This window comes from Sus scrofa, chromosome 3, assembly GCF_000003025.6.
Source record: "Sus scrofa isolate TJ Tabasco breed Duroc chromosome 3, Sscrofa11.1, whole genome shotgun sequence".
Classification (NCBI taxonomy): Eukaryota; Metazoa; Chordata; class Mammalia; order Artiodactyla; family Suidae; genus Sus; species Sus scrofa.
Genome location: NC_010445.4, coordinates 96,778,800 through 96,805,478, shown reverse-complemented (window position 1 = coordinate 96,805,478; position 26,679 = coordinate 96,778,800). Strand labels below are relative to the sequence as shown.

The window sequence follows — 26,679 nt, the reverse complement described above, 5'->3', positions numbered from 1 at the left end:
AGATCTGTATTGGGTATGTAACAGTGAGGCAAACAGACAAAGCTTCTGCCTCCTCACTGTTATCACTAGAAACCAAACATTTCAGAAAGAGAAATCTGATAAGATATTTGTATAGTACTTCTATTAGTCTGTGCAGGCTGCTGTTAACAAAATACCACAGACTGTGTAGCTTATAAACAACAGAAATTTATTTCTCACAGTTCTGGAGGCTAGGAGATTGAGATCAGGGTGCCAGCAACCTTGTTTTTTTTTTTTTCTTTTTAGGGTTGCTCCCACAGCATATAGAGGTTCCCAGGCTAGGGGTCCAATTGGAGCTACAGCTGCCAGCCTGCACCACATCAGATCCGAGCCACATCTATGACCTACACCACAGCTCACGGCAATGCTAGATCCTTAACTCACTGAACGAGGCCAGGGTTTGAACGAGGCCATGGTTCCTAGTCAGATTCTTTCTGCTGCACCACAATGAGAATTCTAGGGTACCAGCAACCTTGGGTAAGAGTATTCTTTTGAGTTGCAGACTAATGCTCACATGGCAGAAGGGCTCAGGGACCTCTGTGGGATCTAGGCATTAATCTCATTTGTGAGAGACCCACCCTCATGACCTAATCACCTTCCAAAGGTCCTACCCTCTAATGCCTTCACATTGGGTGTTAGGATTCTAACCTGAATTTGAAGGGACACAAACATTTAGACCCTAGCCCTGCCCCCTCAGTTCATGTCTATCTCTCAGGCACAGTACTTTTTTGCCATCCCAACAGCCCCCAAAGTCAGAACTCTTCAGCATCAATTCAAAATTTGAAAGAATAAAATTTCATAAAAATATCTTTTTTAAAGCTTAAGGACAGTTTTTATAATGCTGTGTTAGTTTCAGATATACAGCAAAACAAGTCAGTTATACACACACACACATATCCATTAGTTAGTTTTCTATCTATATATTCTTTTCCAGATTCCTTTCCACTGTAGGTTATTACAAGATATTGAATATAGTTCCCTGTGCTATACAGCAGATATTTGTTATATATCCATTCTATTTTAATTTTTTTTTTGTCTTTTTAGGACCACATCCACAGCATATGGAGGTTCCCAGGCTAGGGGTCCAATTGGAGCTGTAGCTGCTGACCTACACCACAGCCACAGCAACACAGAATCCAAGCTGCAATGGTGATCTACACCACAGCTCACTGCAGTGCTGGATTCTTAACCCACTGAGCGAGGCCAGGGATGGAACCTGCATCTTCACGGATGCTAGTCAGATTCGCTTCCACTGAGCTACAACAGGAACTCCTATTTATCTATTTTACATGTAATAGTGTGCATCTGTTAATCCCAAACTCCTAATTCTGAATACCATCTCAATCAGATGTGGGTAAAAAGATTCCTCTCTAACTGTGATCCTGTGAAATAAAATCAGTTATGTGCTTCCAAAATACAGTGGTGGGACAGGCATAGAAAAGACATTTCATTCCAAGAGGGAGAAATAGGGGAGAAAGAAGGAGCAACAGGTTCCAAGCAAGTCCAAAACCCTGCAAGACAAACAACATTAAATCTTAAGGCTTGAGAAAAATCATCTCTGTTTTTGGTCGCATCCATGGCACATGGAAATTCCTGGGCCAGGGGTCGAATCTGAGCCACAGCTGCGGCAATGCCAGATCATTAACCCACTGAGCCGGGCCGGAGATCGAACCTGCACCTCAGCAGAAATAATGCTGGATCTTTAACCTGTTGCACTATAGTGAGAACTTCAAGAAAAAAAATTTTTTTTTCTTTCTTTTTGTTTTCTTTTTTGTCTTTTAGAACCACACTTGTAGCATATGGAGTTTCCCAGGCTAGGGGTCCAGTTGGAACTACAGCTGCTGGCCTACACCACAGCAACGCTGGATCCGAGCTGCATCTGTGACCTATACCACAGCTCATGGCAACATCAGATCCCTAACCCACTGAGCGAGGCCAGGGATTGAACATGCAACCTCATGGTTCCTAGTCGGATTTGTTTCCGCTGCGCCATGACAGGAACTCCCAATAAAAATCTTTAATTAGATGTTCTGCCCTGTGGGGTGGAGGTCCTACCTTCTAGATCTCCCTGGCTTCACCCTCTGGATACACTGGGATATGCCTGCCCCCATGGCTTTGTTGGGCATAGCAACATAGCAGCTCTCATGGGTTGCAGTTGTACACTGGTGGTTCTACCAGTCTGGGGTCCCAAGGGTGGCCTCATGGCTTCATGGGCACTGCCCTGATAGTGGCTCTCTTTAGTGGTCTTGCCCTTGAGTGATCCGGCCCTCTGCTTGAGTTGTGGGCCCATGGCTCCAGCTTGCTCTATTGTTCTAAATCTAAGTGGAGGCGGCCGTGGTTCCATGGCTCTGCTGAGAGGGCTGGGGCTCCCATGGCTTTGGGGGGCACCACTTAGTTTTGGGCAGAGGTCAGACATCTGGTCTGTTGAGACCCAGGCAGTGACCCCCACCTATCTACCACCTTTTGCAACTGAGGAGGCAGCCTTGATGATCTCTGAATTACATTTATGGTCTTTCTTTCCTTGTCTTGAAGAATAACCTACATTCATAGCCATTTAGCTTTATAATCCTGTCCTGAAAAATCTAAGTCCAACAGCCTTCCTCATTCCTTCCTCTTCAGTTCATACAGACTATTTTCCTGGTGGGGTGGCTGATCCATTTATGGTTCAAACTCAGACTAATCTATTAATCAAAAGGTGGCTTGGCCACACCCTGTCTTCTCCAGAAAAAGCTTTCTCATTTTTTTTTCAATATGGATAGGCTGAAAATCTTTCATATTTTCAGGTTTTGTATCCTCTTTGATTAACAGTTCCGTCTCTAAGTCATTTCTCTCCTCTCACATTTATTATAAGCATTCAAGAAGACCAGGCCACTTCTTAAACACTGCTTAGAAATTTCCTCAGTCAAATATACAGTTTCATCACTCACAACTTCTGCTTCTACAGAACACTAGAGCATGAACACAATTCAGCCAAGCTCTTTGCCACTTTATAACAGATCACTTTTCCCCCAGTTTCCAATAATGTTTCTCATCTCATCAGAAGAGCCTTGACTCTGTCATTTCTACCAACATTCTGTTGATAATCCTTAGGTTTACTCTCCAAGAAGATTGACACATTCTCTACAGCTTATCTGCTCTTCAGGGCTCTCACCAGAATTGCTTTTGATGGTTCTTTCATGGTGATGTAGGTTTTTTCTACTACATACCTCAAAATTCTTCCAGTTTCTCTTACCCAATTCAAAATTGTTTCCGTATTTGAATGGGTTTTTATTTTTATGGACACCTCACTTTCAGTACTAATATTCTGTTTTAGTCTGTTCGGGCTGCTATAACAAAATACAACAGACTGCGTAGCTTACAAATAATAGAAATCTATTCCTAACAGTTCTGGAGGCTGGAAGTCTGATACCAGGATTCCAGCAAGACTGGGTTAGGGCTGCCTCGGGGTCATAAACTTGTACTTTCACCTGGCAGAAGGGGCTAGAAGCTCTGTGGAATCTCTATTATAAAAGCACTAATCCCACCGTCACACTGGGCACTAGGATTCCAGCATGTGAATTTAGGGGGAACATAAACATTCAGATCAGGGCAGTCCTCTTAGGAAACTGTCCAATCTTTTTAAAAATAATTATTATTAAGGCCTTGGGTTTTTTTGTTTTTGTTTTTGTTTTTGTTTTGGCTGAGCCTATGGCATGTGGAAGTTCCTGGGCTGGGGATCAAACCTGTACCACAGCAGCAACCCAAGTCGCTGCAGTGACAGCACCAGACCCCTAATCTACTGTGCCACAAGAGAAATCCAAGACCTTGTCTTTTTGGAACAATTTAGGGTTCACAAAAATTAGATGGAGGATACAAATTGTTCATATATTCCCTGCCCCCACACGTGTATAGCCTTCTTTATTATTAACATTCCCCACCAAAGTGATACATGTTACAAATTGTTGCACCTACATTGACACATCATTATCACCCAAAGTTCATAGTTTCATTCTTTTTGGTGTTGTACATTCCATGGGTTTGGACAAGGTATAATAACATGTATCCATCAGTATGGTATCATATAGAGTATTTTCACTGCCCTAAAAATCTTCTATGCCTCTATCCCCAACACCTTGGCATCCACTGATCTCTTTATTGTTTCCTTAGTTTTCTAGAATGTTATGTAGCTTGAATGAGATTTTATGTAGCCTTTTCAGATTCACCTCTTTCACTTAATAATATGTATTTGTTTCCTCCATGCCTTTTCATAGCTTAATAACTCCTTTCGTTTTAGCACTAAATAATATTTCATTGTCTGGATACACCACAGTTTACTTATCCAGTCATCTGAAAGACATCTTGGTGACTTCCAAGTTTTGGCAGTTATGAATAAAACTGCTATAAATATCTGTGTGCAGGTTTTAATGGAAACATAAGTTTTCAGCTCCTTTGGATAAATACCAAGGATCACACTTGCTAGATACTACGGTAAGAGTATAAGAAACAAACAAAAAAATGCATTCCCATGAGCAAATGAATGAGAGTTCCTGTTGCTCTGTATTTTTGCTAACATTTGGTGTTGTTATTGTTCTGGATTTTGGCCATTCTAATAGGTGTGTCTTGAACACACTGGATTTCATCTAATAAGTGTGTCAATCATTTTTTTTTCACTAGCAGAATTTTCAAAGCAGCAACTATCTGTGGATTTTCCCATTTTTTCCTGGAAATCTCAAAAATATTCAAATTGAGGCTAAGGCTGCACAAGTGCAAAAATTCCCTTGAACACATAATGTAGTTGCATTGCAGAGGTGACAGTTGTCAACATATTGTCAGTAGTAAAATAATGTGATGTTAGCGTGTGCACACCAGTTAGTTTTTTGGTTTAAGGAATATCCTAGACGGGAGACACAGTGCTTGTCCAACATAATGCTGTAGTCTATAACAATGATTCAATAAAATGCTTTTAGACAACAATACTTGCTTATTAAACATTTGAAATATCTTCACAAAAAGGTGATACGAGGACCAGAGAATGTACTTGGGAAATCTCTATTTACATTTCCAAATATTTGAAACCTCTTCCAGAATCTAGATCCCTGCAATAAACTGCCTTTTAATGCCATGTGGACAGGCAGTTAAATTGCCGCATGTGGTGACAATGGAATGTTTTACATATTTATTATCCCATAGAAATATAAAGTGAGACCCATATGTAATTTTAAAATTTCTAACAACATTGATAAAATGAAAAACAGATGAAATTTATTTCAATATTTTACATAATGCAACATAGCCAAAATACTATCATTGCAGTGTGAGTCAGTATGAACAATTACTGAAATGTTTTATATTTTTTGTACTACGTTTTCAAATAATATATTATTGAATGAAGTGTGTATTTTATACTTACACCACATCTCATTTTGGACTAGCCACATGTCAAGTGCTCTTGGGCAACACAGTTCAATTATTTCCCAGCTGTCAGTAATTTTCTGAACCATTTGGAGGCAAGAAAATCAGTGTATCATTGAAATAATGTCTAAATGCCCTGAGCTAATACACACCATACATTATTACTATCATCTTTGGGGGAGTTGGTCTGTTAAAAGTAATAGTTTTATCTGAACAGCAGCCTTCTACTACTTGCTTAGAGTTATTAGATACTGTCTCTTGAATAAGTTGAGCAGTTGGTTTTGTATTAAATAGAGCTCTTTTTTTGGAATCCTCTGCATTTTCTGCAAGAACTCCTGCATGTTTCAGGCAAGCTGCCAGCTGCACATCCTCAAATAACTTCCCAAGCACACTTTGATCTGCACACTTTTCACAATTGAGAAGTCTGTTAAGTCTTTTCATAGTCTCTATTCTTAAGACAATTCCTCCTTTCATAGTCATGTATTCAAGGTCACCAGATGTTATATTGTGGCCCAGATAGAAGGATTGTGAAGCATTCCTAGTAAACAGAGGATACTTTAAGTTTTCAGTGACACAAAATATAGTGGGATGTGCAAGAAAGAACCAGTTGTAATTGTCGCCATGCTTTCCAAAGACATGTTTGTACATTTTCCTTATATGTGTCCACATGTCATTTTTTATCTTAAACCATCATTTTTAATACTGTAATGCTCCCCTTTGTCACAGTGTTGGTCCAAGGCTCTTTCACTACAGCCCAATAATACTCTTCATCAGGTTCTCTAAGGATGATAGTGTAAATAGAGACACTTTTACTAAGCTCCATGTGTTGCACTTCTGACAGGTTTAAGAAATCTTTGGTGTTAGTTGTGCAAAGGTGATGGTGCTTGTGATCTTGAGTTTTCCCTCTGTGTCCAATGGTAATTTGCCCAAACATAGTCACCACAACACAACAAGTGCTCCCAACCAGCATAACCTTAAAAAATGATACACTCATAGCAGGGAAGCCATCTTTTAGGCATTAAGATTAGCACTAGCCTCAGTTCAAATCCCAGAGCTGGCCACCTTGCTTCCTGCTGGACCATTAAGTTCAGGACATCTGAGAGTATAAGCCAACAGTAAAATTGATAATAAATATAGCTTGAGCCACAGATGGCTCTAGTGTTGACCAGACCTCAACATTCAGAAAAAAAAAGATTTGAAATTTATTTTTACATCATGGTTATATATTCAATACCTGGTACACATCTCATGTTAGTTTGTGTTGGGTCCTTTTTAAGACTTTTGTTTATTTTATTTATAATAGTCATTTTAGTATTTTATTTAAGTCTCTGAATTTTTAAAAAATTTCCCCATGCTCTGAAAGCTCTGAATTTTTTATTCTCCAAAGAACTTTTAAAAAATACCCAGAGGAGTTCCCTGGTGGCTCAGGGGGTGAAGGACCCTGTGTTGTCACTGCAGGTTTGATCCTGGTCTAGAAACTTCCAGATGCCATGGAACTTCCACATGGCATGACCAAAAAAAAATAAATACCCAGATATTTTTCCATTCTCTGCGCTCTGTGCTTTTGTGGACATGTGTGTATTTAATCAGAGTGTCTTCTATTATTCTTCTAAACTCTTTCCATCAGCATCTGTAAAAATTATAACTACTCAGTCATGATTTAAACATGCCACCTATAGAGCTTATGAGACTACATCACTTTCTGGTATCATTAGGACCTTTTTTTTAATCAATAAATCAAACATGACATTTGAGGTCTTACTCTTGTCTTAGATTTAATTTATTGATGTATTGTTGTTAATACAGGTTGACCAGTAATTTCTAACATAGAGCCCGATGAAGAAAATTGTGCTAATGAATACTCATGTAGTATATATTCCATTGTATTAACAGTCTCAAACCCTTGGTGTTTTGGTGGTTCAGTATTTTTTTTTTTTTTTTTTGGCTGCCCCCACGGCATGCAGAAATTCCTGGCTCAGGGATCAAACCTGCGCCACAGCAGCAACCAGAACCAAAGCAATGATAACTGCCAGATCCTTAACCTGCTGTGCCACCAGAGAACTCCTGTTTGATCAGTTTTTAAATATGCTCTGAAAGAGCCTTTTGTGTGCTAAGTTGTAGATATATCCATTGAAGTACTTTAAATGTTCTTAAAGAATTCCAAAAGGGAAATATGAATTTTTTGATTTTTTGTATTTTCCCTCACTTTACAGATGCAGCAGCTTGAGAGACAAGTTATTGATGCTGAACGTCAAGCAGAAAAAGCTTTTCAACAGGTAGGGTATAATTTTAGTTAAAAAATTGTTTTCTGCCTCTACCAATGGACACATTGTTTTGCCCCAAACAGTCTTGAAAATAGCCTTCAACTCTTCCCTTCATTTTATCGTTTTGACTGTTCCTGAGCTGGATCCATAGTAAAAATGAAGAATCTAACTTTATTTTGCCTCTTAAGAAATTTTCAAAAGGACAAAAACCCTTCTATGAGGAAGTTTTATCTTCTGAAAAAAATTAAAAATGACATTTATTGCTTAACCATAATGAAATTTTATGTATAAATATTTACATGGAGCAGCTTTATTTGTAGTAATAAAGAATTGGAAATAATATAAATACCATATTATAGGAGAATGAATTAGTGAACTGTATCAATTCCATGAATTATTAAACAACCATTAAAAATAATTGTTACAAAATATATACAAATACAGAAAAATACTTAGAGTTGTATTAGGAAAAATAAACAGATTTTTAATAGTTAACATGTTAATAGATATTAACTTAAAAGTTAAATAGGCTGTTAAACACCTCAAAATTTAAAGAAGTTTGTGGAATTATGGGTGATTGTTTTTTTCTTCTGTATCTTCATACTTTCTAGTTTTGGGGTTTGGCATTACTTTTATTAAAATAAATAGTGTTTTGATATGTCACTTAACTGTTTCTGGTCCTTGCCAAGAGAAAAACGAGTGGTTTGGATGAGCCCACCAGCTGTAAAGTTTGTCTAAAGAGCCAAAATTGATAATTTCACATCTTATGAAAAGATCCCTGTCAGATGCATTCAAGAATTTCAGGGAGCTCCTGTTGTGGCACAGCGGAAACAAATCTGGCTAGTAACCATGAGGTTGTGGGTTCAATCCCTGGCCTCGCCTAGTAGGTTAAGGATCTAGCATTGCCATGAGCTGTGGTGTAGGTCCCAGACATGGCTCGGATCCCGAGTTGCTGTGGCTGTGGGGTAGGCTGGCAGCTGTATCTCCAATTTGACCCATCCCCTTGGAACCTCCATATGCTGTGGGTGCAGCCCTAAAAAGCAAAAAAAAAAAAAAAAAAAAAAAAAGAATTTCATAAGTGTTAAATACAAAATTATTTCTTCCAAGAACTATATGTTACATTTCTAATACTTGCTCTGAGTTTGTCATATTTCTCCCTTCAATTTGAGTACTACCAAATCTTGTTTTCACCTAAAAGATTTTATTTTACATAGTAGTTTTAGTGGCCAGACTAAATAAACCAAATTTAATTTAATCCTTAATTTTCTTAAGTATATTTGAAGATAAAAATCTTAAAACTTTGTTATGCAAAATGTCAACCATTCTAAGAGTAGACAAAATAGTGTAATGAACCCCCATCATCAACTTCAGCAATTAGTTGATTCGGGGCTAGTCTAAACGTCCACCCACTTTTCACCTCCCCACCCCTGCAATGGGTTATTTTGAAACAAATTCTGGACATCATATCAGTCCACCCATGAGTATTTCAGTAACTCATCTAAAAATGAAGACTTAAAAATCATAACTACAGCACCATGACTACATCAAAAAATCAACAATGATTCTTTAAGACCTCAAATGTAGTTTTTCTTTTCTTCTCTCTCCCTTTCTCTTTTTTTTTTTGGCTTAGGGCGCACCTACATCATATGGAAGTTCCCAGGCTAGGGGTCAAATCGGAACTGCCGCCGCCAGCCTACACCACAGCCACAGCAACTCAGGATCCAAGCCTTGTGTGCAACCTACACCACAGTGCATGGCAACGCCACATCCTTAACCCACTGAGCGAGGCTGAGGATCAAACCTGCGTCCTCATGGATACCAGTCAGGTTTGTTACCACTGAGCTACCACGGAATTCCAAATGTAGCTTTTGATACAGATGTGGTAGTAATGATAAGGATGTATGCTGCCTTTTTTTTTTTTTTTTGTATTTGATGTTCTTTAGATGATGGGACCAAATAGTAATCTCTTTACTTATATCTATAAAAACCCAACAATTGACAGAAAAGTCATGAAAGCTCACTTACATTCTAAAAGAAAGACTCTTGTGTTTATGTCACTCTCTGTCACTCTGTACCAAATGTCTTTTTCTTTCGTTCTTTCTTTCTTTTTTTTTTTCTTTGTCTTTTTTTGCCATTTCTAGGGCTGCACTCGAGGCACATGGAGGTTCCCAGGCTAGGGGTCTAATCGGAGCTCTTTGCTGCTGGCCTATGTCAGAGCCACAGCAACGCGGGATCTGAGCCGTGTCTGCAACGCCAGATCCTTAACCCACTGAGCAAGGCCAGGGATCAAACCGAAACCTCATGGTTTCTAGTTGGATTCGTTAACCACTGAGCCGTGAGAGGAACTCCCAAATGTCTTTTTCTGTGGTGGGCCCTGTACGTAAGTCCTGTTCGGCCCCACCCCTTGCACATGTTTGTCATTTTGTTGACCCCTCTGACTTTCACGTCTCCTTCCTTGTCTTTCCCTTTCCAGTGAAAGGATTTGGCCTTTCTTGGTGACATCTCTCTTTATCTCTGTACCCGCAGCTGTCTCCATACATCACTCTGCCTAGTCTCCCCCTCTCTTTCCCTCCCCTTTCTCTCCTTTAACTGTTCATGTTACAGGAAAAAATTAAAGAAATTGAGGATGGTTTTGTTTTGCCTTTTCTTAAAACTCTAAGTTCATATATGCAGCAAATTTGTTTAGCTTTGAAAATTAACTAAGTATTTTTTTGTGATTTTTTTTTTTTTTTTTTTTTTTATTTCCCACCTCTGCCACACTGGCTCTTAAGGGAAAAAAGAAATCCCCATTACCAATTCAAGGGAAGCAGAGCATGGCCGTTTGTAGCCCTCAGAGCCCAACCACTGATCTTAATAAGTTAAACAAGAAGCGTTTCTTATTTGAAATTGTCCTTTGAGGATATCAGGTATAAGATTACTTAATTCTGTGTGCTACGTTTTTAAGCAAAAACATAAAATGGCTGGTTCTTTTAGACATACTGCCTTTAGTCAACATTCCCCTCACCACTCCCCGCCCCCCAAAAAGAGAAAATTGCAACTCTCCCAGAGTTTCTGCATAATTAAGTAAAAACTTAGATATTTCTTTTTGTTACAATACCTTTTTGCTTTTCAGGGCCCCACACCTGTGGCATATGGAAGTTCCCAGGCTAGGGGTCCAACTGGAGTTGTAGCTGCTGGCTTACACCACAGCCACAGCAGTGCAGGATCTGAGCCATGTCTGTGACCTACACCACAGCTCATGGCGATGCCAGATCCTTAACCCAGTGTTCGAGGCCAGAAATCAAACCGACATCCTCAAAGATCCTAGTCGGATTCGTAACCCACTGAGCCACAACAGGAACTCCCTGTCACAACACTTTAAATTTATATGGTACCTATTTTATTATGCTTCAGAAGAATTTTTTCTTAAATATTTCATAATGAATCTAAAAGTTAAGAGGAAATATAGACAGCAGATGAATTCCAATACACTGATTATATTACTTTTTTTCCTTTTTTTTGCCTTTGCAAGACTAAGTAAATATTATTAACTTAGAGTAACTGAATCCTTTGCTATCTGTAACAGTTTCCATGGAACTATGGCTGATCTGCTGTTTATATTGCTTAAATTCAGCTTTTCCTTTGTCGTTGAGCCATATCCAAAGACTTAAACTGTATTTATATTAACCCAGAAAGAATGTTTCACCATTAAAAGCAAGAGTCAGCTGAAACCAGGTCAACTCTACACTTCAGCTTTGTACGTTTTCCCTCATTTTTAATTAATGTGTGGGCATCACCTGCATAACCATTAAATAAGTTGCTTGTGAAAAAGAAAAATCACACATTATTCCAGAGAAATCTTGGCAGTTTTTATACTGAATGTTGTAGTACATATTCATTGTTGTTGTTCACAGATTTTGAAAGCAGTATGTGCAGTTTAAACCAGTACTACTTATTAGGACTCTTGTGAGGCAGAAAAGTCGCAAACTTTTCGGGAGGTACTGATACACAGGATTCCTTCATAAGTATCTGATTAATTATTTAATCCAACCTAACACACTAATTTATGCTAACCAAAGAAGGGTAGATACTCTCCCTTGCAGAAGTTTGTCTTTTCATTCTGGTTTTTGGTTTTGTTTTTTGTTTTGTTTTGTTTTGTTTTTTTGGCCTGCAGCATGTGGATGTTCCCAGGCCAGGATGGAACCCATGACACAGCAGCAGCCCGAGCCACTGCAGTGACAATGCCAGATCCTTAACCCACAGAGCCACAAGGGAACTCCTTCATTCTGTCCTTGGATCAGTCCCTTGCTTGTATTTAATTCAGACTTGGTAGGGGCTCCATTTAAATTTCCTTCCGACTGTTCTAATATGTGGGCTGATCTGCCATTCATAAAGTTGGTTCTTAATATTTAAGTCATTTTTGGTTTTTAATAAATGATCACTAAGTCAGCCTAACATCTAGGACTTTGTCATGATTTGTTTCATCACATGGAAACCTACTTTATCCCTCAATGTTCCTTTTCACCTTCAGTGAAACTGGCTCTGGTCTTACTGCATAAATTATGAAATACCATTCCAAAATAACTGTGTTTAAAATATGACTAGATGATTAATTAATTTGCAATAAATTTTAAATAACTGGAAAATGGTCTGGGATCCAAAATATTCAATAATCCCTTTCTTTAATATATTTTGGAATGATTAAGTATTTTTATTATTCCATTGAAATGCTTATATAGAAATAGAACCTTTCAACCTCCACTCAAATATATATATATAGTCACATCTTAATTACTCGTAGTGAGAGAAGGAGGGATGAAGTTAGAAATGGGAAGAAGGAAGTATTTCTATGGGTACTTACAATGGGACCAATATTTGAATCTTTGCTTTCTCCAGTATAGACAGGAAAATGAAAAATAGCATTGCAAGTTGCATCTGGGTCCCCAAGACTACTCTCAGGTGCGATGATTCCCCAGAAGGACTCATGGAATCCTGAAAAGCTGTTATACTCATGGTTATGGTTTGTTACAGTGAAAGGATATGGATTAACATCAGCACAGGAGAAATGTGCATAGGACAGAGTCCAGGAGACACCAGATGGGAGCTTCCAGTTGTCTTGTCACAGTGCACTTGCACAGGAATGGGCCCGATTCTCCCTCAGTGATGTGCAACAGCACACGACATATTGCCAACCAGGGATATTCATCCGAGCCTAGGTGTCCAGGACTTTTATTGTGGGTAGGGTTAGGGTTGGTCTTGTAGACATGGAATGGATCTGTAACCCACCTTAACTACTCAGTCTCCAACACCTGCCCTCAGAGGTCAAACTGATACAATGTGGCCCATGACCCAGGTACATGAACAAAAAAGGCATTCAGTGTAAGTCACGTTGTTAGCATAAACTATCTGGTGTGGCCCAATAGGTCAGATTTATAGAGACAGTCTTATCAGGCAGAATATTCCAAGGGCTCAGAGATTATTTCCAAGGAAACAGTCAAGGGCAAGTTCTTTCTTTGGAATGTACAGGGTTTGAGCACCCCAAGTCTGCTGAATTAACCCTTTACTGCACAAAACTCCTAATCAACAGGACTTTGGGGAAATGGCTGAGGAGTGTGCTGAGAGGGGTAGATGCCTCTCCTGGAAGTAAAGGAGAAAAGTAGCTTGAAGGTACAAAGCATTCCTCACCAAAGGATATCCATGGATAGGTAATTGCAAGAATTTATTTAACAACTAATTTGAATTCATAGGAGACTTGGCCAGTCTCCAAGTGGTTAAAATTTTTGTATGGTTCATGTTATGTGATTGGAAAAAGATCTGGCCAATTTTCTGTGTACTTATGGTAAGATATTTTAAAAAGCTGCTTGGTTTTTCTTTAGGCCTCTTGGCTTTTCTGTAGCCCTCTTATTTATCCTAATTGCCAAGGAAGGCTGGTGAATCCTGTGGAACTTGGTTCTAACAAGGCCAGTTGGTAAGAGGGTTGCCTGTAACTACTTTGGGATCTCTCCGGCTAAGAGAGTTTTGCCACTTTTGTCAATATTTTTCTTGCCCGGGAACATTGTTTATGTAAAAGAAACAGTCAAATGAAACAGTTGCACAAGGCAAAGATGCAGCCAGGGACCTCCCACTGTAGCCTGCATTCATACAATGAGAAAGCCTTTCAAATTGAATGTGTTTTTCATGGAAGAAGAGTACTCCCAAATCACAGTTTTTCAGGACTGTAGACCTTTTCTCAGCAATAGGACAATTTATGTGGCAGCCCAATGTCTGTAGAGTGACTTGCTCCAACTTAATAAAAGAAGACTGTAGATGTAGGTCTTGTAATATTTACTTTTCTTCGTACTCAGTTAACTTTGTTTTTCTGGAGGTTTATGATCTATTACTCTCTCCCTGGAGGAGAACTACCATTCTACACTTGGTCTCTTCTTTGCTTGCTTCCTTAGCTACAGAATATGCTACATGGAACTGGCTAATCATCTTAAGACCAACCTTTGGTATTAACTGCCCAGCTTTCTGTCCTGCTCTGATTCTTTTTCATGATAGCGTCTATGATACAGGCCTTTGTCCTTGCAAACAAGGACAGAGGACCTCTTGTTTACTGCAGAAAGTCTGCTATATTGTTTATTTTTTCCCCTTTTGATTATGTCTGTGTCTCTTTTTTTTAATAATGATTTTTATTTTTTCCATTATGGCTGGTTTACAGTGTTCTGTCATTTTTCTACTGTACAGCAAGGTGACCCAGTCACACATACTTGTATACATTATTTTTTCTCACATTATCATGCTCCATCATAAGTGATCTCATTGCTTATCCATTCCAAAGGCAATAGTTTGCATCTATTAACCCCAATTCCCAATCCATTGCACTCCCTCCCCCTGGCAACTATAAGTCTGTTCTCCAAGTCCATGAATTTCTTTTCTATGGAAAGGTTCATTTGTGCCGTATATTAGATTCCAGATATAAGTGATATCATATAGTATTTGTCTTTCTCTTTCTGACTTACTTCACTTAGTATGAGAGTCTCTAGTTCCATCCATGTTGCTGCAAATGGCATTATTTTGTTCTTTTTTGTGGCTGAGTAGTATTCCATTGTGTATATACACCACGTCTTCTTAATCCAATCATCTATTGGTGAACATTTAGGTTGTTTCCATGTCTTGGCTATTGTGAATAGTGCTGCAATGAGCATGTGGGTGCATGTGTCTTTTTCAAGGAAAGTTTTGTCTGGATATATGCCCAAGAGTGGGATTGCTGGGTCATATGGTAGTTCTAGTTCTTAGTTTTCTGTGGTACCTCCATACTGTTTTCTATAGTGGTTGTACCAATTTACATTCCTACCAACAGTGCTGGAGGGCTATTATTATGATTAAAAATCTAAATCTTAAGGTAACTTAAAAATATCATTTGGATAGTGGAATATACTTTTTCTCTTATTTTTGGGGGGTCTACTTTTATTTTCATAGTTCCCAGCCATGTGGGTGGTATTTAAATAGGACACTTTTGGCGTTTGAGTTAAATTTACATTTACACAGTGAAGGAACAGATGAAACTTTGTATTCATGGTTAAAAAAAACAAAACCAAACTGACGTTAACATCCTCCTTCTAGGAGCCTGCATTAGGCAAGTATTTTTGAGCTTTAAGTTCATTGCGATCTTTCAGAGGTGTTTTACTAGTTTAAAATTTTTCATCTTAACTGTCATATTTAATTTGTCAAGTGACTTTACACATTTTTCTTCTTTGCCCCCTATAATCTAAAATATTACCAAGGAGTTCCCATTGTGACTCAGTGGGTTAATAAACCTGACTAGTATAAGTGAGGATGCAGGTTTAATCCCTGGCCTTGTTTAGTGGGTTGGGGATCCAGTATTGCCACAAGATGGAACATAGGTCACAAATGTGGCCAGGATACTGCATTTCTGTGGCTGTGGCATAGGCTGGCAGCTGCAACTCTGATTTGACCCCTAGCCTGGCAACTTCCAGATGCCATAGGGCTGCCATTAAAAAAAAAGGAGATAAAATATTACTAAAATTACATTCTTATCTATTTGGAGTATAGAGAATAAAAACCTTAATATTATGTACAGTGCCCAGTGCTTTATTTTCTCCCTTACTGTCATTAATATTTCAGATATCCCTTCAAAGATTTCATATGCCCAATGTGTTTTGCAGAAGATCCAAGTGGAGCCCATGTATCTTAGATATTAAAATTGAGACACCACAATCCCTAGCCAGAGTGATCTCTTTTATCTTGCTTTAGTTTTCTCATTACCCTTATTGCCTTCTGTAGCATATTGTGTGATTTTTATGTTTTTATTATATTTGTGATCTCTCTTACCCACAAGAGTGTGATTTCAATGCAGATAGAAGTTTGGGGGTCTGTTTTATTCACTGATATCTTCCTAGGACATAGAATAGCCATGGCACTTGGCAGGTGTTCATTAAATACTTCTTAAAGTATTGAATTAATAAACCCTCGAGGAATGTTCTCTCCTACCTATATCTTGACTGTCATACTTTTTTTCTTTTTGGCTGCACCTGCAGCATATGGAAGTTCCTGAGTCAGAGATTGAACCTGCACCACAATAGCGACCCCAGCCACTGTGGTGACAATGCTGGATCCTTAATCCGCCACTCCACAAAGGAACTCCTGTCATCTTTTTTACTTTCTATGATTTTCTCACAGGGGCTTTATGGTTCTTTTGTTTTTTGTTGTTGCTGTTGTTGTATATGTGTATCTTTTTCATCTAAATTCCTTTTTCCCCCAAATGTGTTTTTATACTAGATCATCCAGAATCTTATGTCACTACTCACCTTTACTTGATATTCTTACTTTGTTTAAATATGAAAAAATGAGGACTGGAAACCTTCCAATTCTAAGCTGATATGAAATACTTTGCATATTATTATTTCTCTAGTTAACATATACTTTTCTTTACATGATAGCAATGTTCTAAGAATCTTTTCTGTTCCCTCATGTGCCTCAGAGATGATACCACTTGGCAAAATAGTCTTCAGACTTTATAATTTTTAAATACATTAAAACTTGCTATTCAGTATTTTTTATGATGATAACTTCTAGGTATCTATTTAAGGTTAAAGTAAAATTCTGAATTTAAGACTATGATAAGTACGTGCATAATTTTAATATTTTGTCCTCGGCATTTAGGTACAAGTTATGGAAGAGAAATTAAAAGCAGCTAATATTCAAACCAGTGAATCAGAGACGAGACTGTACAAAAAGTGTCAAGATCTGGAAACCCTGCTACAGGAAAAAGATGACATCATTCAAAACTTGGAACTGCAACTTGAGGAGCAGGTTAGGAAGAATTTGATCATCAAATAGTTCTAAATATGTGCATTCATTTATGCATAATCACAAAGATAATAAAGAGAAAGCTGAAATTTCTACATTTTGGTCAGAAATCTTAGTTGGCTAATCCATAGGATTGCATCACACTTATTGGTGAAAGCTGTAAATTAAAATGACATTCACTTTAAGTCTGGAGTGATTTCAAGGCAACATCTGCCACCTTTTGGGTATAACAATACTCCTTAAATTGAAAACACTTGGTTATCAGCAGACATTTATGTCTGTAAAACTGTTTCAAACAAATCTTTGCCTTAGATTGTCAGGGTGTTGGAAATGTTTATGGAATGTCATATTTTAAATATGTGCTTGACACTAATCCTTCTGCTTAGAAATGTATGCACTGTTTCTAAACCACTTTGTTGAGATCAAGTATAGTATTTTTTTAATTTTAGGAAAATATTGCATTTTTTAGGGTTATTTACTTAAATGATTGCTTAGCATCAGTTAAATATGACCACTACAAAATTGCTAAATGTTTAATCATTTGTTTTCAGCATTTTTTTTCATTTCCTGGGGGTCAGTGTTCCTTTAGATCAGTGGTTTTCAGCCCCCACCCAACTGAGATTTGTATGATAGTCACATTCTCAGAAGTTTTGTGACCATAACCAGATTTAAAAGTTGGTAGATGTGAGTGAGTTTCTCAATCTTTATTATTATTATTATTTTTTTAATATTTTTTTTAATTTTCCCACTGTACAGCAAGGGGGTCAGGTTATTCTTACATGTATACATTACAATTACATTTTTTCCCCCACCCTTTCTTCTGTTGCAACATGAGTATCTAGACATAGTTCTTAATGCTATTCAGCAGGATCTTCTTGTAAATCTATTCTAAGTTGTGTCTGGTAAGCCCAAGCTCCCGATCCCTCCCACTCCCTCCCCCTCCCTCAATCTTTATTATTTATGAATCTTTTAAAACTAGCACTTGAAGAGTTCCCATCATGGCTCAGCGGTTAACAAACTTGACTAGGATCAATGAGGACGTGGGATCAATGAGGCCAGGGATCCTCCCTCAATGGGTTAAACATCCGACGTTGCTGTGGCTGTGGTATAGGCCGGCAGTTGTAGCTCTGATTCGACCCCTTAGCCTGGGAACTTCCATATGCGGTGGGTGTGGCCCTAAGAAGACAAAAATAAATAAACAAATAAATAAAGCTAGCAATTGAGGGGAAAACAAGTCGTACCTCAGAGGAGATTCTGATTCTCTTCTCCCTAACCTGGTTGACTTCTATACTGCTGTTCTAAAGCCTAGACCGTTTCTAGAAATACTTGATCTTGTTGATAGATTCAGTGGATTGATTTCAGTATGTGATCTTTCAGAGAAAGAGAATAGAGATGTTAAGACTAGAAATATTGGGATATGCCTTTATGATTGTATCTGCTGGACAGCCATTCTCATTTTTCCCTCTGTTTGGTCATTTGAAGGTAGACATCTTAACTTGGAAACAGGTTTTAAGTGGACTTGCCTTTATCTCTATGATGTAGCATTTCCAGACCAGTGAGCTTATGTTTGAACTAAACAAACTGCTATTATTTCAGAAACAAATAAGGATTCAAGAAGCTAAAATAATAGAAGAGAAAGCAGCTAAGATCAAAGAATGGGTAACAGTTAAGTTGAATGAGGTATTTATTGAGTTATTTGTCTTTTCTTTACCTTTTACTTCTTTTGAATAGATAAGTCACCAGAATGTCTGAATGAAGCAAAACCCTCAGTTGGTGGTGCTGATGGCTTTTTGTAAACAGGAGACAGGCAGCTTTCTCTGTAATGGCCAGTGTATTTCTAAAAATAAGAATATTGATAGACTCGTGGTAATCAGTGTTAAGTAGCCTTATTTTTTACTTTAGTTCTAATTAGTTAATTTTAAATAATGAGAGAATATATGTGTCAGTCTCATAAAACTAATGTATTCAGTATCTGAGAAGTAGACATTATTTGGCTTATATGGTAGACTAAATGCTGAAATAATTTGGTTAAAAATAATTTTACAGTGGGAAAGACATAGGGGGTGATAAACACTGAAAACTTTTCGTTCAGGAAAAAGTAAGTATTAAAGCCGTAATTATCTACATTAATAATCTGTGCTGATAAATTCGGCAGGCATTTACTTTTTTTGTATTTTACTTACATTTAATTAGATATTAAATTTTTCTAAATATTATAATTTACTAGTACATTTTAGAAATATCCCCTGTATTAAAAGAAAACCATTATGCTCTTTTAGCTGGAATTGGAGAATCAGAATCTTCGTTTGATCAACCAAAACCAAACCGAAGAGATAAGAACAATGCAGTCAAAACTACAAGGTATGAGCACTTTGACTAAGCTAGCCTGGTTGGGTTTATTTGCCTGTATAGAATATTACTGCTGTGTACTTGAAATTGGCTATCACAGCTAATGAACTGAATTTTTGCATTTTACTTAATTTGAATTGATTTAAATTTAGATAGCCACATATCCAATGTTAGCACAGCTACAGTAGTGAATAACAGTTGAGTGAGGTATTTATTGATTTATAACACAAAGGAGGTAATACTAATTTGCATGTTTAATTTCAAGTATGTTTATTTAAAAAAAAAATCAGTCCGGTTGTTTTCTATTTTCACTTCATAACATCGTGATCAGCAATTCTTCCAACCTGAATGTTTTTGAGCAGAATTTTATAATGTAATAAACCTTTTGCATTTTCCAATGCTTAGGGCTACTTTCTTTCTTTTCAACTTTAAAGCCTAAGGATGGATGGTAGCGTTAAAAGATAGAGATTTACTAAATATGCTATTATTGTGATAGCCACTCAAGTGCACATTGAGCTGAAGAGGAGGTGAGTCAGCAGGGTGTATGTATAGCCCATGCTTGTTAGACCCATGGCCTTTTAGAGTGCTTTTCAAACTTTTATTTAGCAACTGAACTCTTTTTAAAACAATTTTTTTTTAGTCCTGTAGAATCTCAAGAGATAAAATAGGTAAAAACTGTATTGTGTGGTGTGTCTAGAGTGCTGCAGACTTGTCTTGATTTCAGAGACAGCAGAAGGGGATGGCTTGGAATGACATCTTAATTCTCTGCTCAGGAATTGAACCTGGGCACCCTGGATGAAAACCAGGAATCCTAGCCACTAGAGGCTGAAAGCAGAATTGCCCTGATTCTTGCCCCCTGTTGAAAGCAAGAATGTTTCAAGGAGGCAAAGACAGGGGTAAAGTTCCTTGTTAGAAACACAGTACAGCATGCGGGAGAGCACACAGAGAATTAGTCTATTTGTCTAAGGCAAAAGCAACGTAGTAATACACACCTAAAGGAGTGAGGGTGCGAGGATCCCCCTGAATGATGAGTGGGCAAGAGAGGTGACTTAAATCACTTGTATAGGACAATTCTTCCAGGTCTTTATCTTCCTTTGTCCAATTATCTTGTTTTATCTTTCACACCTGACCAGACCCAGGGCCCTCCCCCTATCTGCATGTGCATCTTTTGGTCAAGATGAATTCCAAAGGAAAGCATGGTGGGAAGGTTATCCAGACTTATTGTGGCCTGGCACCCCCTCCCTTTCTGACCCAGAGGGGTCTCTGTGCATGTGTAGTTGGGGTCTCCCTGACCCTGAGGATGGGGAGCATGTGACCTCTTGGTCTTTTGACCCCTCTTTTGATCCTGTCATTACCATTGTTTAGTAAGTTCACAGAAGACAAGTACTGGTTATTTGCCTTGGGCCTGTTGTTATTTCTATCTTGAAGTATAGATAGAGGGCTGGTTGTAAATGTCCCTGGCCCCCACCTCTCCCTGGAACCCACCTATTTCCTGCCTCAGGAGGTATAAATAAGAGGCTAGTTGTACCTATCTCCTGCCTCAAGAAGTGTAAATAAGAGGCTAGTTGCAAATGTCTATCCTGGAGCCCATCTACCTCCTGCCTCAGCCTCACTCATGCCTCTTCTTGCATTTCTTGCATCCTGTGTGATATTTCCACACAGCCCTGGGATTTCATAGAATACATTGGAAAAATCCTGGTATGGTAGCATGAACTTGGCCTTTGAAGTCATCTTTACAATTTGATTGCTGTGTTTTATCTCCAGCAGTTTTTTGTGTTGTTTTTTTTAACGTCAGTATAATGGTGATTGTAATGTCTTCTTGGTTTCACGGGGGTTCTTGATTATAGGACATGTGAAAGCATTTTGTTTACTGCATGTTAATACTTATTGCTGTCATTTTGTAAAGAGAAAAACCTCCTGTTTTCTTTCTCTTAATATTTCTAGCATGAGGTGGGTTTTCTCCACACCACCGAATTCCCCAATTCTCTGCAGATGCTGGCTGGGTGTCCTACAAATTTAACTCAGTTCTGACATTATCTACTTGGATGGCACCAGATTTCTCAGCCCCATAAAACTATCCACCCCCATCCTGAGCACGTGCGCACACACACACACACACACACACACACACACTTCACAAACTTTCGTAAGTACAGGGTATCCAGCAGCTTGTAAATCTAGGTTCCCAAGATCTCTTCCTCAGGTTCCGTAATTTGCTAGAGAGGCTCACAGGACTCAGATGGACAGTTCACTCCCTGGATTACTGGTTTATTACAAAAGATCTCATGTTGCTGTGGCTGTGATACAGGCTGTTGGCTGCAGCTCCGATTCAGTCCCTAGCCTGGGAACTTCCATATACCCTGGATGTGGCCCAAACAAATAAGTAAAATGTCTTAGTTTCAGGTGTACAACAAAATGAATCACTTGTACATATACATATATCCATTCTCTTTCAGATTCTTTTCCCATGTAGGCTATTAAAAAATACTGAGTAGAGTTCCCTATGCTATATAGTAGGTCCTTATTAGTTATCTATTTTATATAGAGTGGGGGAATTCCATATTAAAGTTTTAGGTTCTTTATGATGTTCATCCTCTTTGAACCAGATTGGGTGTACTAAGCCCATTCACAAAATGCTGTTATTTTTCCTGATATTCTTTTTTTTTTTTTTTTTGGTGTCTTTTGTCTTTTAGGGCCACACCTGAAGCAGCATATGGAGGTTCCCAGGCTAGGGGTCTAATCGGAGCTGCAGCCACCGGCCTATGCCAGAGCCACAGCAACGCCAGATCTGAGCCATGTCCACAACCTAAGCCATAGCTCATGGCAAATCTGGATCCTTAACCTACTGAACGAGGCCAGAGATTGAACCTGCAACCTCATGGTTCCTAGTTGGATTCGTTTCTGCTGCTCCAAGACAGGAACTCCATATTTTTCCTGATATTATTAACTTGCAATTCCAGTCTTAACTGACAGCCTTTTAGGTCTTAAAGACTAAGGATTTTTTTTTTTTTTTTTTTTTTTGGTCCTTTTGCCATTTCTTGGGCCGCTCCTGCGACATATGGAGGTTCCCAGGCTAGGGGTTGAATCGGAGCTGTAGCTGCCGGCCTACGCCAGAGCCACAGCAACACAGGATCCAAGCTGTGTCTGCAACCTACACAACAGCTCACGGCAACGCCGGATCGTTAACCCACTGAGCAAGGGCAGGGACCGAACCCACAACCTCATGGTTCCTAGTCAGATTCATTAACCACTGCGCCACGACGGGAACTCCAGGATTATTGATCCTTGGAACCTAGGCTTTACTGGAGAATAGATGTGATGGATATAGATATAACATAGTACTTCAAAAAAATATATGTATAGTAGTTCCCTGGTAGCCAATAGATTAAGTATCCAGCATTGTCACTGCTATGGCTCCTATCACTGCTATAGCACAGATTCGGCCGTGAGCGTAGCAAAAATAAAAAACAAAATTGTGTGTGTGTGTGTGTGTGTGTGTGTGTGTGTGTGTGATTATTAAAGTATCATGAATTAGCTCTGTGAGTAATGATCAGCATGAAAATATTAAAGGATACATCTGAAGGAATACACTATAAAATTCAATTAATTTTATGATATTTATAGTTGTACAACCATCATCACAACCTAACTTTACAACATTCCCATCCCAAACCCCCAGTGCATCCCTGTCCCCCCAGCCTGTCTCATTTGGAAACCGTAAGTTTTTCAAAGTCTGTGAGTCAGTTTCTTTTATGCACATAAGTTCATAGTATCCTTTTTTTTTTTCTATTCCACATATAAGTGATAGCATATGATGTTTTTGTCTCACCATCTAACTTTATTTAGCATGATAATTCCAGGTCCATCCATGTTGCTGCAAGTGCCATTATTTCACTCCCTTTTATGGCTGAGTAATATTCCATTGTGTATACGTACCACATCTTTATCCACTCCTCTGATGGACATTCAGGTTGCTTCCATGTCTTGGCTATTGTATATAGTGCTGCAGTGAACAATGGGGTACATGTATCTTTTCAAGTCATGGTTTTCTCTGGGTAGATGCCCTGGAGTGGGATTGCTGGATGATATGGTAATTCTATTTTTAGTTTTTTGAGGGATCTCCATACTGTTCTCCATAGTAGTTGCACCAGTCTGCATTCCCACCAATGGTGTAAGAGGGTTCCCTTTTCTCTACACCCTTTCTAGCATTTACTATTCGTAGATTTCTTGTTGATGGCCATTTATGGCTGGTGTAAGGTGGTACCTCATGGTAGTTTTGATTTGCATTTCTCTAATAATTAGTGATGTTGAACATCTTTTCATGTGTTTTTTGGGCATCTGTATGTCTTCTTTGGAGAAGAGTTTATTTAGATCTTCTGCCCATTTTTTTATGGGGTTGTTTGTTTTTTGGTATTGAGCTGCAGGAGGTATTTATATATTTTGGAGATTAATCCCTTGTCAGTCGCTTCATCTGCAAATATTCTCTCCCATTTTGTGGGTTTTCTTTTGTTTTCTTTAGGATTTCCTTTGCTGTGCAAAAACTTTTCAGTTTAATTAGGTCCCATCTGTTTATTTTTGTTTTTATTGTCATTACTCTAGGAAGTGGATCTGAGAAGATATTGCTGTGGTTTATGTCAGAGAGTGTTTGGCCTATGTTTTCCTCTAAGAGTTTTGTATTTTCCAGTCTTATATTTAGGTCTTTAATCCATTTTGTGGTTATTTTTGTGTATGGTGTAAAGGTGTTTTTTTCTATATTCAATTGTCAGTTGCTACTTAACTCTTTGGTCTTCTCCCAGAATTAAGAAGTTAATTTCTTTGGAAACTTTTCTAACCATCACTGGGATCTCCAGGGTTTTGATCTTAAAAGCAGCAGTATTCCAAGTCCTGGAAGATAAATTAAACCTCTGATTAGGTGCTTGAGTAATGACTCCCCTAGCTATCTAAATTCTCTTATCTAGAAACTGGTCCCCTGCCCCCCCTTTTTTTTCTTTAAGGAAGTGATTAAGAGATCCGTATTGTGGTCACCAGAGACCAAGCCCCTTCATCTGCTTTCTTTTTAGAAGCTTACTGAAAACTAAAATAAGCAAAAGTTGTTCCAGTGATCATGTGATATTTGCCCCAGTGATTATCTAAATTTTCCTGGATTATCTTGGCAAACAAGACCTCAGTCTCTTTATCCTCACTATTAGTAGCATTACCGAACAATCAAATTTTACTAATACTTAATTGGTACTTGCCAGTACTTAATTGGTAAGTACCAGATTTTGCAAGAAGCTGTATAACTCTCTAGTTGTTTATAATCTGGATTTTTGTTTGTTGTGTGCCTTTTTGTTTGTTTGAGAACTAATTACTTTTAAAGGGATTAGATACTTTCCTTTTTATAGTTAGAAAATATTTTGTACATTCAGAATATATAAACAGGAGTTCCCATGATGGTTCAGCAGGTTAAGGACGCAGTGTTGCCTCTGTGAGGATACAGGTTCAATCCCTGGCCTCACTCAGTGGGTTAAGGATCTAGTGTTGCTGCAATCTGCAGGGCAGTTCGCAGATGGGGCTCAGATCTGGTGTTGCCGTGGCTGTGGCATAAACCTCAGTTGCGGCTCTAATTCGACCCCTGACCCAGGAACTTCCATATACCACAGGTGTGGCTGTGAAAAAAAATTATGAAAAAATATATGTAAACAGATTTTAAACATTGGTGTGTGCTGCTGGACATTAAGGGTTCCATGTTACTATACATAAAAAAAGATGAAATTCAGGCTTTTTTCTGGTATAAGGAGTGATCTGTCCATGTTTTTATATGCTTTGGTTCTCTGTTTTACAAGCTGTTACTAAAAATTTGGATCTTGATTTTGATTAATGACCTTGCAGAAGTTCAAGGGAAGAAGTCCTCCACCGTCTCAATACCAAAGCTTTCAGAAGGCCAGCGCCTGAGCAGTTTGACTTTTGGATGTTTTTTATCCCGAGCAAGGAGTCCTCCTCAAGTTGTAAAATCTGAGGAAATGAGCAAGATATCATCTAAAGAACCTGAGTTCTCTGAAGGAAAAGACGTAGAAGGTATTTATGGACTAAAGGAATTTAATACTTTGACATTTTTTTTGAATACTTTGACTTTTTTAAAAGGAAAAATCATTTGCTAAGATTAATGCAAATATAGCTTCACTTTCCTTGACAACTTGATGTTTTATGAGGCTATTTTCAAAGAGCAATACAGCATTTAACTTTGTGTATCTGGTTTTCTTGTGTATTTTTTGAGACTCTTTGCCAGGGATGCTTAGGAAAAATTGTTTTTCTTCCCTTGATACTTTTTTCTGCCTTAGGTAGCAGTAGTATTTAAAATTAAAACAAGTATTTGCAGTCATACGTACTTGTTTAACTGAGTTGCAAAGAAGAAGTTTTAGAGTTCAGATAAGAAGTATGAACTTTCTGGACTTCCCATTGTGGCTCAGTGGTAACGAACCTGACTAGTATCCATGAGGACACAGGTTCAATCCCTGGCCTCACTCGGTGGGTTGGAGATCTGGTGTTGCCATGAGCTGTGGTGTAGGTCTCAGGTGCAGCTCAGATTTGGCATTGCTGTGACTGTGGCTGTGGCTGGCAGTTGCAGCTCCAATTTGACCCCTAGCCTGGGATCTTCCATATGCCATGGGGCAGCCCTAAAAAAACAAAAAGAAAACAAACAAACAAAAAGAAGTATGAACTTACTATTCTTTATTTAAAATATAAAAAAATTATCTAATTTTCATTCTGTAATTAAATATGACAGCAAACTTATAAAGAAAAAGAACACAGAGGACAATTTAGTAACTATTTTGATTTTCCCTTTATTGCCTCAGAGAGGAAAATATTTGTCCACATGTTTAACTCTGGACCTATCTTTTAGTCTTAAAAGCCCCTCTAAATTGTGCTTTATTAAGTGGCTGCTGGCTTTACCACTACTAGGATGCCTTTTCCCAAATATTTTAGAGAGACTTGAATTTGCATCCTGAGTGTTTTCAATTCCTGCTTCCTTCCTCCAAAGGAGAAAAATTATAGGTCGAAAAGCTGTCTCTGTGCTTGGTTATGAAATTCTGAAAACTACATAATGTTTTTGCATTCAGAATGCTCCTTTAGCACTTGCTTTGATGCCCTTACACGAATGTTTTTCTTTTTTGAGAAGTCATTTATTTTTGTCCCCACTTTCTAACAGTCAGTTGGGCACAGCTCTGTAGAGCTGAGGTTGCCTGTACTACAGCTGTTGCTCATTTGCAAATTTAACAAACTATCTGATACCAAACTGTAGACTTTATTTGTTCATCCTCTGTTTCCTTAATTACGCAGGTCCTATCTGTGTTTTCATATTTTCAAAGTATCTTATGTACTCTTC

General features: G+C 38.3%; 2 protein-coding genes across 6 annotated transcripts in view; one reads left to right on the top strand and one right to left on the bottom strand.

The window, feature by feature from the left end:
- PLEKHH2 (pleckstrin homology, MyTH4 and FERM domain containing H2) overlaps positions 1-26,679 on the top strand; it is a 126,035-nt gene that overhangs the window by 27,953 nt on the left and 71,403 nt on the right. For 4 of the 5 annotated variants that reach the window (XR_002342738.1, XR_002342739.1, XM_021087574.1 and 1 more), the window contains exons 3-7: positions 7,623-7,685; positions 16,818-16,967; positions 18,561-18,644; positions 19,244-19,325; positions 25,185-25,370. Coding sequence is in view for 3 of the 5 variants with exons in the window: in XM_021087574.1 (XP_020943233.1) it covers positions 7,623-7,685; positions 16,818-16,967; positions 18,561-18,644; positions 19,244-19,325; positions 25,185-25,370 (565 nt within the window). In the remaining 2 variants the exon portion in view is untranslated. The remainder of the gene's footprint in view (positions 1-7,622; positions 7,686-16,817; positions 16,968-18,560; positions 18,645-19,243; positions 19,326-25,184; positions 25,371-26,679) is intronic. The other variant, XM_021087575.1, reaches the window with a different exon arrangement.
- On the bottom strand, positions 2,774-7,610 carry C1GALT1C1L (C1GALT1-specific chaperone 1 like). Its single transcript, XM_021087576.1, is given in 3 exon segments — positions 2,774-6,092; positions 6,095-6,139; positions 6,142-7,610. Coding segments are annotated over 3 exon segments (921 nt in total). The 5' UTR covers positions 6,404-7,610; the 3' UTR covers positions 2,774-5,478.